This window comes from Engystomops pustulosus, chromosome 5 (assembly GCF_040894005.1).
Source record: "Engystomops pustulosus chromosome 5, aEngPut4.maternal, whole genome shotgun sequence".
Taxonomy (NCBI): domain Eukaryota; kingdom Metazoa; phylum Chordata; class Amphibia; order Anura; family Leptodactylidae; genus Engystomops; species Engystomops pustulosus.
This window is the reverse complement of record NC_092415.1, coordinates 48,594,930-48,609,268: the sequence shown is the minus strand read 5'-3', so window position 1 is coordinate 48,609,268 and position 14,339 is coordinate 48,594,930. Positions and strand designations below refer to the sequence as shown.

Genomic DNA, 14,339 nt, shown 5'->3' with positions numbered 1-14,339 from the left:
AAATAAAAAGGGAATAAGAGAGAAAGGGCCACATTTATCACTTTTGTGCGCCTATGAGTAGTAGTTGCGCCTAAATTCTGGCGCACTGTTTTCCAGAATTATCACAAGCTACAACCATCTGTGATAAGTTAATTTCCTGCATCTTATTAATCACTTTACTTTAAAACAGTTTAGGCGCAATTTTGGCGCAGTTAAGGCGTAATGTTAGATTCGGGCACTTACATGTGATCCTGCTACAAGCTCCTCTCTGCTTCTCCCACAGCCCAGAATGAAGATAACACTCACAGCAGCACCCAGGTGTGTGACACCCTGCACCCAGTGATCTCCTCAGCAGGGGCTTCTCCTGGAGGGGATCCCCCAGTGCTGGTCTCCTGCTGCACCCCTGGAATTCTGCACAGTATCCCCCTCAGACACACTGGTGATACTGTGCAGAATTACATGGGGGGCACTTGTCAGTACTAGGTGCAACATTCTGTAACGTTCTCTTCTCTCTTGCTTTGAGCTCAGGATTCTGCAGATTGTTTTGTAAATAGAAGGTGATGAACTGTAAATAGAGTCTGCAGCTCCTGTCTGCAGAGTATCTAATGACTGTATTATCTGTACTAGTGTCTGCAGAGTATCTCATGTATCTATTATCTGTACTAGTGTCTGGATGAGTTTTTCTGCTAGAAATGAGCTCTTCTGCAAAGGGGCTCAGTGCTTTCTTCTCAGTTAACGCCACCTTCGGGCTGGAGTGTTTTTGCGCCTAAATGAAAAGTCGCAAGTGATGAATATCATTAGGCGCAGCAAAACATCTGGATTGCTAGGATAAATGAGGGAAAGCTGGTTATTTTTGCTGCGCAGCTAGCTTGGCATTTAGTCGCAAAAATGGCACAAAAACGGTGCACCTGAATGAAAAGGCGCAAAAACAACAGAAAAAAACGATTGATACATGTGGCCCAAAGTGTTTTCTTAGATAGTTCTGCATAGAGAAGGGTTAAAAACATGAATATTAGTTGATATTATCCCTTCTCAAAATGTAGTAACATATAAAGTGAATATTTCCAGTATCTGTGAGGTGCAGCAGCTCCTGTGTGCAGCAAATTCTCCCTGTAGACTGATGGCTAAGAATCTGGAGGGGGGCACACTTCAGGGGGCCGTATCTCTGGCTCTGTGACACATAGAACCTCACTTCTTTTTTCCTATGAAAGGAGAGAGTCTCCTCTTTTATATGAATCTAAATTTGTGTTTCTAAATTGTAGGAAAACGGAGATATTAACTGTTAAACTGCCGTTGGGAGTGATTTTTATATATAAAACGGCACCTGATATTCTCACTTTAAACCTGAATATCTCTGGATCCAGGGCACCTAGAAACAAAATTCAAGATTCATTTGAAAGAACAGATTCTCTCCTTTCTCCCAGGGGCCCTGGGCAATTGCCACCTTTGCCTACCCATAGCGCCGGCCCTGAGTTAATCTGCAATACATCTGCATTTCAAATCAGCACCTGTTATTTGTTGATTTTTGTGTAGGTTTTGATGGAGATTTTAAAGGAAGATCAGGGCACCCTTTTCCCAACATGATTTTCTTATCCCACCACTCTTCATGGAAGACTTCCTGATTTTATGCAGATTTTTACTTCCCTCTTGAAGGTTAAGATACAAATTCTGATGCATTTGCACAAAATATATTGACAAAGTGCAGTTTAAAAAATTCTCATTAAAGGCCAAAGACCACATAGACAAACAACACAAGCTGCAGGTAACATGTTGAGGGTATTGCATCACACTGTGGATTTTCCACATGAAAATATGCTTGGAAAATCTGTAATCCTGAGCATGTAGCCATATTCCCACATGATAATGCAACCTAGAAATGCAATGTTTCCAACTTTTAGTTTATTTACTTCTAGTGCAATGGATCCTAGTTCGTACACCTAACATAGAGACATGAAAAAGTTTGTGTTGAGCTGTGACCCTGTGTTATTGTCAAAAGCTCCAAAAGTGTTAAAAAAATCGAACCTGATCGAACCTCACCAAACCCCTGACAAATCCTATTAGGATTCTTCCAAAATGCTTTCTTTTTGGTTCCCCTCCAAAAATCCCCCACAGCCAATCACTGGCTGGAGTAGCGACCCATGTAATTGCCAGAGGTCAATCAATGAGGAGAGTTACCCTGTTTCCCCTAAAATAAGACATCCCCCGAAAATAAGACCTAGTACAATTTTGCTAAGTCTTAGAAATATAAGGCCTCCCCTGAAAATAAGACCTAGCGGTAGTCATTGCTGCGGCTCCCCCCGCGCCATACATTAGTATTAGGAAATCTTTTAGATGCTGCAGAAGGTTGTGACATAGGGAAGAATTAATGGAATAAAATCACTGACTGTTGTGCTGCAAATGTGATACCAGCAGCCTCCAAGATAAGAAGGGCCATGTATGGAAAGTGCTTTTACTAAACATGAGACTGGGGCCAATGATTCTAATAGAAATGGAGTCACAAGAAATACAACAGGAAATTCAGAGTTTGGAGAGTTATAAGAGAAGTAGATTTTTTTTGTTCATCGATAAATGTAAATTCTTGTTCTTGGAAAAATAAGACATCCCCTGAAAATAAGACCTAGCGCCTCTTAAGGAGCAAAAATTAATATAAGACACTGTCTTATTTTCGGGGAAACAGGGTAGGTAATAGCACTTTTATATTTACTGTACTCCAACTTTAAGGGGTACTGTACTCCCTGTACTTTACTGATGAAATTGCCATTTTCACTATAGATCATCGTCCCAATTTGAAATTAGTAAAATAAAAATGAAGTGTTATTTTTAAAGAATGAATTTACTTTCTTTTACATCTGTATGAGTTAACAACTTTTATCATGTCTAGATCAAATGATAGGTTCCATGGATCTGTACACAATAGTGCCTCTATTTTTAAGCATTACATTTTAGACAGAAGTAAAGGAAGACTTAAAAACATGAAAATACTCCTGCTGGGGGACCAGAAAATATAATGCTGCAGTTTTGTTTGGGATAATTGACTTGTTCTGAACATAACAATTTTCCGTTTTAGTAATTGCATAAAGTCAGCGTTGTTCAGTCGTGACATGCTTTCTAAGGCACTTTTCATTCATCATTTGTCTGGTTAGAAATGAGAATTCTTCTACTTGTTAATATCCACAGTATTGTTTGTACATTGTAGTACTATAATGTTTGTGTTGGTTAAGTGCATAGGGAAATATGTTAGTGTCAGGTGCAGGATTTAGGAACATGAGTGAAGGCTTTTCAGATTTGGTTGTTTCTTGTTACAAGAGAACTAACTTAAACTTCAATTTTTTCATGTCTAAGGCTGCATTCACACTACCGCAAGGGGGCCGTATATATACGGCCGACGTATATATGGCCGATATACGTCCCCCATAGACGGCAAAGGGCACGCGGCGCCCTATGGAAGCGGTACGGTGCAGCACACGTGCTGCACTGTACTGCTCCGTACCCCGTGAAAAAATAGGACATGTCCTATTTTTTCAGGGCATACGGCGCTGTGTGCCATATATGCCTATGGAGGGGGGCGGGGGTGAGCAGCGCTCTCCCCCTCCTCCTCTCCCCGCGCGCTGCCGTGTGCCCGCTGTGCTACGGTACGGCGGGCACCAGTCGTGTGAATCCAGCCTAAATCATCCATCTTCAGAGTTGATTTGTAAACCATATTACATATCTAGTGAAAAAGCTATTCATATTTGTTACCGATGGCATTTAATATTTCTCAAAAGACAATTAACTTTACATTTACATATACAGGTAGTCCCCGGGTTACGTACAAGATAGGGTCCTGAGGTTTGTACTTAAGTTGTATGTAAGTCGAAACTGTATATTTTATAATTGTAGATCCAGACAAAAAAACATTTTTTGCTGTGATTGGACCAAGGATTATCAATAAAGCTTCATTACAGACTCCTTACAGCTGATCACTGCAGCCTGGGACTATAGTAAAGCATTCAGAAAGCTTCACCAGAGGTCAGAGGGGTCTGTCTGTTACTATGGGTTGTCTGTAAGTCAGGTGTCCTTAAGTAGGGGACCGCCTGTAGATCCAATTATCCTAAACAGTAGGTGTCATATTTATTAGGTCATAGCTTTAAGCCATCTGTGATCTCACCAAAACAAAAAAGATAACCACAATCCCATAACCACCCAAACCACCCCAAACCCAGCTGCCCAGTGGAAAAAAAGAAAAAAACCTTCAGAGTTTGACTCAGGTATGATGTTCCTACCAGAGGTGTTAATCTCCCACTCTCCATCCATAAAATCCCCTTGTAGGATATATCATCAGCAGAAAGTCATAATTCTAATCCAGTACATTTTGTGAAATTACCTGTGATAAAAATACCATAAGTAAAGACATTTCTCCATTCACTTCTAAAGTATGGATCTTTGGTGCCACTATTAAAGGGTTAGAGCCTGAGCCCACTGGAGTTCAACTATGCTATGGTCTTACTTAAAGGGGTATTCCCATCTGGGCATTCACATTTAATTAAATTCATTTGCCATATGTAAACATTTCTTCAATTGGATGTTATTAAAAAAAATGTTCCGTGTGAAGATAATTTCTCATAAACATAGCCATGTTGTCCCTTAGAAACGAGATCCACTTCCTCAGATACGACCACCTGATATTTTGGCAGCAATGACCAGGCATGCGCTATTGAGTCCTGCCTGACCACCTGGTATCAGCAATTATTACCACAGAATGGCTGTAGGACCTGCAGTAACTCCTTTTTATATACAAAAACTTTTTGTTTCTTTGTGCAATCCCTCCTGCAGAGGTGGCTGTATCCAAGGATTTAGTCTTGTTTATAAGGGACCTTATAACTTCCTTTATGAGAAATTTTCTTCACACAGGAACATTTTTTTTAATAACATCTAATTGAAGAAATTTATATATATAAAAGATTGAATGAAACTGAATGTGAATGCCCAGACGAGACCCCTTTAAAGTGTAACTGAAAAGTTATAATGATTTTACCAAATTCTCATATTGTTTTATTTGATCTTTTCTTTCTAAAGTTATTTTCAGAAAGTGTTTGAAAAAAATCTTTCAAACAGGTCCCATGATGCCTTGTGTTTTCTCTCAAAGTTATTTAGCAGCAAATCTAGTGCGATTCCTACAAGTAAATCCACTGAACACTGTACAGTGTACATAGAGGATGTATATAGGGTGAGTAGCCTGAAGGGCTGCAGCATTAGGAGAGGAGAGAGAGACAGAGAAAGTTTTGTATAATCACAGACTTGGATAGAGGAACTTATAGTAAACAGGAGCAGCAGCCCCTCCCCTCCCATGAATCTGTAGAGTTTGTTTACAGGACGGACTCCAGGGCTGGTCAGCACAGGCAGAGGAAGGAGCTACTTCAGCACTAAGTTAATCTGAGGTATACAGCAAAGAAACTGCTGAATATAGGATACAAAGATAATAAGCAAAGTTGTTCTACATCCCAAGAGCTATTAATTTATGAATACCAAAAAAAACTTTACAGTTGTTCTTTAAACTTAGCAGTTTCTTACCCTTCCCCTTTTCTCCGTGTGGCATCTACCATCAAAGACGTGAATGTTTTCCTATAGACAATAATCTTTTTCACTATAGAATAATATACCTCAAAATGTTTGTATGGGTGCCAGTAGACCAGTTAATTGCCTAAACCATCAATAAACTATGACACAATACGGATATACTTGACAATTTTTCCCATAAATGTATTGCTGGCAGAACTGTAATCTTTCATTTGTTTATAATGTGTACATGTAGCTAAGTTTAAGGGCTGTTTCCATCTGAACATTCTATCACATTTTATGTGATTCAATTGCATTTTATTAAATCTGCCTGTGTGAAGAAGATAATTTCCCATGAATGTAGCCACATTGTCCCTTATAAACGAGATGCCCTTGGATGCCACACTCTCCCAGCTGTGGCCAGGTATGCACAATTGAATCCTGCTTGATCAAATGGAGTCAGCGTTTATTACCACAGGACATGCAGTGAGGGTGCAGTCACACGTCGCGTTTACTGCATGCAAGGGCAAGGGAGATTTGCCCAATTAAACAGCTGCTAACGCTTGCGTTTACAAAAAGCATGTGTTAACCAGGACGTTAACACATGTGTTAACCATGTGTTAACAAACACATGCGTTAACCGTGATGTTAACACTTGCATTAACAGCTGTTTAATTAGGCAAATCTCCCTTCAGCTGTAGCAATGCGTTTTTAAATGCATGCAGTAGACCGCACCCTGACATCTCATATGCAAAAACAATTTGATTATTTGAGCAATCTCTCTCAGCTGCAGTGGTTGTATCCAAGGACAGCAAAATGGCTACATTTATGAGAAATTATCTACATACAGGTAATTGTTTTTAATAACATCCAAATAAAAAAAAATTATAAGGAAGATTAATTCAATTAAAGGTCAATGTCCAGCCAAGAATACCAGCAGACCAGAAGAAAAATAAGTATTAGTTCTTTTATTTGTTTATTTTTTTTTACAGTAGTTGTGCCTATTATATAAAAAAAAGGAATTCAAGACAGACCTTTTATGGCAATTTTTTTTCCATTACTATCAATGGGTTTTTTGGCATTGTGTTATATTTAGTTAATGGATGGCCACATCAGTATGTACCATATTTATTATGTAAAGGGTTTTAAAATATTTTCATGTTTCCAATAAGTACCTCCGTATCATTGTCATTATTTACTAATAGTATGTGTCTAATGTTCATTTCCCCTTCTTTCGGTTCCAGGAAAACGTTGGAAAATAGAATTAGCGACAGCAAATGATTCCTTACAGAATAATGAGATGAAAATTAATGTCATTATTTATGGATCAGATGGGAAAACAAAAGACATTTTTCTTCCGCAAGACTCTAAAACACATTATTTTCTTCCTGGCTCTAAAGATGAGCATTTGGTAAGTTATGAAGGATCATACAAGCAGATTAAGATGTCACTCGGAAATAGTAGTAGACCTTGGAATACAGAGAGAGCTAATGGGGCACATTTACTTACAAAGTCACAAGAGTTCACTGAAAGTGCATTGTCCGTCTATAATGCTGCGTGTGGCGATTCACTAATATCGTGCGCCAGAAATCATGAATGTGTCGCTTCCCCTCTCAGGTCCGACAGAGTTCACCATCTTTTTTGTGGTGCACCTTTAACATAGGGCGCGCAACACAATTTGAAAGTTTAATACGGTGCTCTGTCCAAATCAGTCGAACCGTCCAATGGCACATCTTCTAATTTGTGTCACATGGAGGCCAGCACAGCTGGGTCGCGTGCGGCACAATCTCAGCGCAGACACTTAAATACCTGTGCAGGTCGTTTTATCCATGAAGAACGTGCACAGGCCGACAACAGTGTAGCGCGCAACCCTAAGTAAATGTGCCCTATTTTTCGAACTATAAGGCGCACCGGAGTATAAGGCGCACTATGAATAAATGCCTGCTAAAACGTCTAGGTTCATATATAAGGCGCACCGGAGCATAAGGCGCACCTGATTATAAGGATGAATGACCAGCAGGGGGCAGACCTGTGCACAGTTCAAAGCAGCTGTCGTCTGTAAGTACAGTTCATATATAAGTCGCACTGGACTATAAGGCACACCATTGATTTTGGAGAAAATAAAATGATTTTTTGTGCGCCTTATAGTCCGAAAAATACGGTAATCAAACCTGAAATTATAACAATTTCACATGCTTTACTATAATTACTATTTTCCCCATGCAAAAAGTAAGGCTATACACTAATAAGTGATACAGTTGGCATTGGTGGTATTATTGGGGCAGATGCTTGAAATAATCTCAATTCCTTGCAAACAGCCAGAAATTGTGATTATTCCCCCTTTACGCCATCTCCACGGAAAGTGGGCATGGAGGGGCATATAGGGTGGTCACAATGGATGGGACAGGCGTAACTGCCCCATGCCTGTGCACTTGATCAAGCCTGGACAGATGCTGGTAATAGCACAATTATAGACCGGGCAGGGCCTAGCGTAGAGCTGTATGTAGCACAGCCGGACACTGGGTACACCAGGAAGAAGGAGCCTTCTAATGTATCTGGCACAGCGGAGGGTCTGGACTGATGTCATACTCTGGAGTATGAAAAATGTCCCCCTCTGACTCCATCACAGTAATTCTGGAACTCTGCCACATATAGTAAATTTAGCTTTACTGTAAATACTGTAAACTCATTATTATCTATATGGCTGCTGGATAGAACACACAGAACGAAGCTGGTAGTAAGAATAATCGTAGCCTCTAAAATAAATGAACATTCAATAGTCCAAGAACCAAGTACCATACATTCACTTAATATGTAACCGGCCTTTTAATAGATGATGGTGTATATTGATCGCTCATGCATTGATTTGCTGTAGCAGAAGTTGCTGCATACGGCTTGCATTCAGTTTCCGCATCTTCTCAAATTGCATTATATGAATCCACTTGGTTGACACAAACATGTTCCTTACAGCAGATTGTTTGAATGTTTCCTGTGTGTTTGCCATCTTACAGGAGGAGGCTGAGCCCGTTATATTGGTTACAGTTAGAGATGAGCGAGCACTAAAATGCTCGGGTACTCGTTATTCGAGACGAACTTTTCCCGATGCTCGAGTGCTCGTTTCGAGTAACGAGCCCCATTGAAGTCAATGGGAGACTCGAGCATTTTTCAAGGAGACCAAGGCTCTGCACAGGGAAGCTTGGCCAAACACCTGGGAACCTCAGAAAAGGATGGAAACACCACGGAAATGGACAGGAAACAGCAGGGGCAGCATGCATGGATGCCTCTGAGGCTGCTTAATCGCACCATTATGCCAAAATTATGGGCAACAACATGGCCATGACAGAGTGACAGAATGAAGCTAGATAGCATCTAAAACATCCAATAATTGACCCTGACACTATAGGGGACGGCATGCAGAGGCAGCGGCAGCAGCGGAAGGCTAGAGAGTGGCATGGCGACATACCCTAAATGGACTCAGGCTTCAAACCAATGGGTAGCAGAGAGGAACCAAAGAAGGTGAGCAAGAAGCGCTCAAATAATATTGGTACATGATAAAAGTTTGCCAGTATATTTTGTGGATTACACAGCAGGGTGGCGACAAAGTTAACATGGAAGCCATGAAAACAATCCAAAATTCTGCCTGACACAGCTCGTTTGATAAGGGGACGATGTATGGAGGCAGTGAACTAGTAGTAGATTAAAGGTACTGCAGTTAAAACTATGTTAGTTGGTTCTTGGCATGGAGCTGGCGCTCCGCTGCCAGGCGAGCTTTCGCCAATCCAAGCCCCTGTCTCTAGGCTACTCCCCAAACAGCACTTCTAAGAACCTTTCGGATAAGATCAAGTGTAGTAGCATTCTTATAAGTTTGGGATATGGCGGGTGAGGGGAATGTAAACATCTGCGCAAGAAGCGCTGAAATAATATCCGTAAATGAAAAAAGTTTTCCAGTATATTTTGTGGCTTACACAGCAGGGTGGCGACAAAGTTAACAAGTTTGATGTGGAATGCCCTGCAATAGCTCTTGGGCGGTGTGCCTTTTATCACCTAGGCTCAGCAGTTTGAGCACCGCCTGCTGTCGCTTAGCAACGGCACTGCTGCTGTGCCTAGAGCTACCGACTGATGGCGCCATGCCCACGGATGGTAATTCGGAGGAGGAGGAGGTGGAGGAGGGGTGGGAGGATTTGGAGGTATAGTAGGCCTTTGAGACCTGGACCGAGGTAGGCCCCGCAATCCTCTGCGTCGGCAGTATATGACCAGCCCCAGGGTCAGACTCGGTCCCAGCCTGCACCAAGTTAAGTGTAGTAGCGTTCTTATAAGTTTGGGATATGGCGGGTGAGGGGAATGTAAACAGATGCGCAAGAAGCGCATGATGCGCATGGAGCTGGCGCTCCGCTGCTAGGCGAGCTTTCGCCAATCCAAGCCCCTGTCTCTAGGCTACTCCCCAAACAGCACTTCTAAGAACCTTTTGTATAAGATCAAGTGTAGTAGCGTTCTTATAAGTTTAGGATATGGCGGGTGAGGGGAATGTAAACAGATGCGCAAGAAGCGCATGATGCGCATGGAGCTGGCGCTCCGCTGCTAGGCGAGCTTTCGCCAATCCAAGCCCCTGTCTCTAGGCTACTCCCCAAACAGCACTTCTAAGAACCTTTTGTATAAGATCAAGTGTAGTAGCGTTCTTATAAGTTTAGGATATGGCGGGTGAGGGGAATGTAAACAGATGCGCAAGAAGCGCATGATGCGCATGGAGCTGGCGCTCCGCTGCTAGGCGAGCTTTCGCCAATCCAAGCCCCTGTCTCTAGGCTACTCCCCAAACAGCACTTCTAAGAACCTTTTGTATAAGATCAAGTGTAGTAGCGTTCTTATAAGTTTAGGATATGGCGGGTGAGGGGAATGTAAACAGATGCGCAAGAAGCGCTGAAATAATATCCGTAAATGGTAAAAGTTTGCCAGTGTATTTTGTGGATAACACAGCAGGGTGGCGACAAAGTTAACAACTTTGATGTGGAATCCATGAAAACAACCCAAATTTCGGCCTGACAAACCTCGTTTGATAAAGGGACGATGTATGGAGGCAGCTATATGGACGACTTTTGGAGGTAGCAATGGAGACAACGTGTGGAGGCTGCTATGGAGACAATTCAATTTGGATAGTGCCTGTATGTGGCAGTCCAAAAAATTTTTCAAACCAGAGGAGCAGGTAGGTGGCCCTCCAGAAAAATGGAATAGATTGAGTGCCTGTATGTGGCAGTCCAAAAAATTTTTCAAACCAGAGGAGCAGGTAGGTGGCCCTCCAGAAAAATGGAATAGATTGAGTGCCTGTATGTGGCACTCCCAAAAATTGTTTAAAACAGAGGACCGTGTCGGTGGCCCTCCAGAAAAATTAAATGCATAAAGTACTATACCTAGAGCCAGTGGGCCCTGTCAAAAAACAGCCAGTTTCCTCTGCTTTACTGTAGAAAGAGGAGGAGAAGGAGGAAAATGAGGAGGAGGAGTGGATAAATTATTCAGGTTGAGCTTCCTTCACCTGCTGGAGATTTGAAATTAGGAGAAATCCATGCTTTATTCATCTTGATAAGCGTCAGCCTGTCAGCGCTGTCAGTCGACAGGCGTGTACGCTTATCGGTGATGATGCCACCAGCTGCACTGAAAACCCGCTCTGACAAGACGCTAGCGGCAGGGCAGGCAAGAACCTCCAAGGCGTAGAGCGCCAGTTCGTGCCACATGTCCAGCTTTGAAACCCAGTAGTTGTAGGGAGCTGTGTGATCATTTAGGACGATGGTATGGTCAGCTACGTACTCCCTCACCATCTTTCTGTAAAGATCAGCCCTACTCTGCCGAGACTGGGGACAGGTGACAGTGTCTTGCTGGGGTGACATAAAGCTGGCAAAAGCCTTGTAAAGCGTACCCTTGCCAGTGCTGGACAAGCTGCCTGCTCGCCTACTCTCCCTCGCTACTTGTCCCGCAGAACTACGCACTCTGCCGCTAGCGCTGTCAGAAGGGAAATACTGTTTCAGCTTGTGCACCAGGGCCTGCTGGTATTCATGCATTCTCACACTCCTTTCCTCTCCAGGGATGAGAGTGGAAAGATTTTGCTTGTACCGTGGGTCCAGGAGAGTGAACACCCAGTAATCGGTGCTGGAATAAATTCTTTGAACGCGAGGGTCACGGGATAGGCAGCCTAGCATGAAATCTGCCATATGCGCCAGAGTACCAACGCGTAAGAATTCACTCCCCTCACTGGCCTGACTGTCCATTTCCTCCTCCTCCAACTCCTCCAACTCCTCTTCTTCTGCCCATACACGCTCAACAGTGTAGGACTCAACAATGGTCCCCTCTTGTGTCTCGCCAACATTCTCCTCCTCTTCCTCCTCATCCTCCTCCACCTCCACCTCCTCCGATATGCGCTGAGAAACAGACCTAAGGGTGCTTTGGCTATCAACAAGGGAATCTTCTTCCCCTGTCTCTTGTGAGGAGCGCAAAGCTTCCGACTTCATGCTGACCAGAGAGTTTTTCAACAGGCCAAGCAGCGGGATGGTGAGGCTGATGATGGCGGCATCGCCACTGACCATCTGTGTTGACTCCTCAAAGTTACTCAGCACCTGACAGATATCAGACATCCACGTCCACTCCTCATTGTAGACTTGAGGAAGCTGACTGACCTGACTACCAGTTCTGGTGGAAGTTGACATCTGGCAGTCTACAATGGCTCGGCGCTGCTGGTAAACTCTGGATAACATGGTCAGTGTTGAATTCCACCTCGTGGGCACGTCGCACAACAGTCGGTGAGCGGGCAGTTGGAGGCGGCGCTGCGCTGCCCTGAGAGTGGCAGCATCTGTTCTGGACTTCCTGAAATGCGCACAGATGCGGCGCACCTTCGTGAGCAAATCAGACAGATTGGGGTATGTCTTGAGGAAACGCTGAACTATCAGATTTAACACATGGGCCAGGCATGGCACATGTGTCAGTCTGCCGAGTTGCAGAGCCGCCACCAGGTTACGGCCGTTGTCACACACAACCATGCCTGGCTTCAGGTTCAGCGGTGCCAGCCACAGATCAGTCTGCGCCGTGATGCCCTGTAATAGTTCTTGGGCGGTGTGCCTTTTATCGCCTAGGCTCAGCAGTTTGAGCACCGCCTGCTGTCGCTTAGCGACGGCACTGCTGCTGTGCCTAGAGCTACCGACTGATGGCGCCATGCCCACGGATGGTCGTTCGGAGGAGGAGGTGGAGGAGGGGTGGGAGGAGGAGGAGGCATAGTAGGCCTCAAACACCTGGACCGAGGTAGGCCCCGCAATCCTCGGCGTCGGCAGTATATGACCAGCCGCAGGGTCACACTCGGTCCCAGCCTCCACCAAGTTAACCCAATGTGCCGTCAGAGATATATAGTGGCCCTGCCCGGCAGCACTCGTCCACGTGTCCGTGGTCAGGTGGACCTTGTCAGAAACGGCGTTGGTCAGGGCACGGATTATGTTGTCTGACACGTGCTGGTGCAGGGCTGGGACGGCACATCGGGAAAAGTAGTGGCGGCTGGGGACCGAATACCGAGGGGCGGCCGCCGCCATGAGGCTGCGAAAGGCCTCGGTCTCTACTAGCCTATAGGGCAGCATCTCCAGGCTTAGCAATCTGGAAATGTGCACATTAAGGGCTTGGGCGTGCGGGTGGGTTGCACTATATTTGCGTTTCCGCTCCAGCGTCTGGGGTATGGAGAGCTGAACGCTGGTGGATGCTGTGGAGGATCGTGGAGGTGACGATGGGGTTTTTGTGGCAGGGTCCTGGGCAGGGGGCTGACTATCAGCTGACACAGGGGAAGGAGCAGTGGTGTGCACGGCCGGAGGTGAACGCGCTTGTTGCCACTGAGTGGGGTGTTTAGCATTCATATGCCTGCGCATACTGGTGGTAGTTAAGCTAGTAGTGGTGGAACCCCTGCTGATCCTGGTTTGGCAAATGTGGCACACCACAGTCCGTCGGTCATCCGGTGTTTCCTTAAAGAACCTCCAGACTTCTGAAAATCTAGCCCTCGCCGCAGGAGCCCTCGCCACGGGAGCTTCACTAGTTGACACATTTGGCGCTGATGCACCAGCTCTGGCCCTGCCTCTCCGTCTGGCCCCACCACTGCCTCTTCCAACCTGTTCTGGTCGAGGACTCTCCTCCGTCTCAGAAGCACTGTGTTCACCCGGCCTCTCAACCCAGCTTGGGTCTGTCACCTCATCATCCTCCGATCCCTCAGTCTGCTCCCCCCTCGGACTTCCTGCCCTGACAACAACTTCCCCACTGTCTGACAACCGTGTCTCCTCATCGTCGGACACCTCTTTACACACTTCTTCCACTACGTCAACAAGGTCATCATCACCCACAGACTGCGACTGGTGGAAAACCTGGGCATCAGAAAATTGCTCATCAGCAACCGGACAAGTGGTTTGTGACTGTGGGAAGGGTCCAGAAAACAGTTCCTCAGAGTATGCCGGTTCAAATGGCAAATTTTGCTGGGAGGGGGCAGACTGGGGGGGAGGAGGCTGAGGTGCAGGAGCTGGAGGAGTGCCGATTTCGGTGACATGGGTGGACTGCGTGGAAGACTGACTGGTGGACAAATTGCTCGAAGCATTGTCGGCAATCCACGACATCACCTGTTCGCACTGTTCTGGCCTCAACAGTGCTCTACCACGAGTCCCAGTAACTTCAGACATGAACCTAGGGAGTGTAGCTCTGCGGCGTTCCCCTGCTCCCTCATAAGCAGGTGGTGTCTCACCCCGCCCAGGACCACGGCCTCTGACCCCTGCAGTAGTTGGACGCCCACGTCCCCGCCCTCGTCCTCTACCCCTAGCCCTCGG

The 14,339-nt window shown here is 45.0% G+C and overlaps 1 protein-coding gene across 4 annotated transcripts in view; it reads left to right on the top strand.

The window, feature by feature from the left end:
- The window catches only part of RP1 (RP1 axonemal microtubule associated), a 312,070-nt gene that overhangs the window by 166,305 nt on the left and 131,426 nt on the right, over positions 1 to 14,339 (top strand). For all 4 annotated transcript variants that reach the window (XM_072151901.1, XM_072151900.1, XM_072151899.1 and 1 more), the window contains exon 32: positions 6,759 to 6,925. In XM_072151901.1, the coding sequence (XP_072008002.1) occupies positions 6,759 to 6,925 (167 nt within the window). The remainder of the gene's footprint in view (positions 1 to 6,758; positions 6,926 to 14,339) is intronic.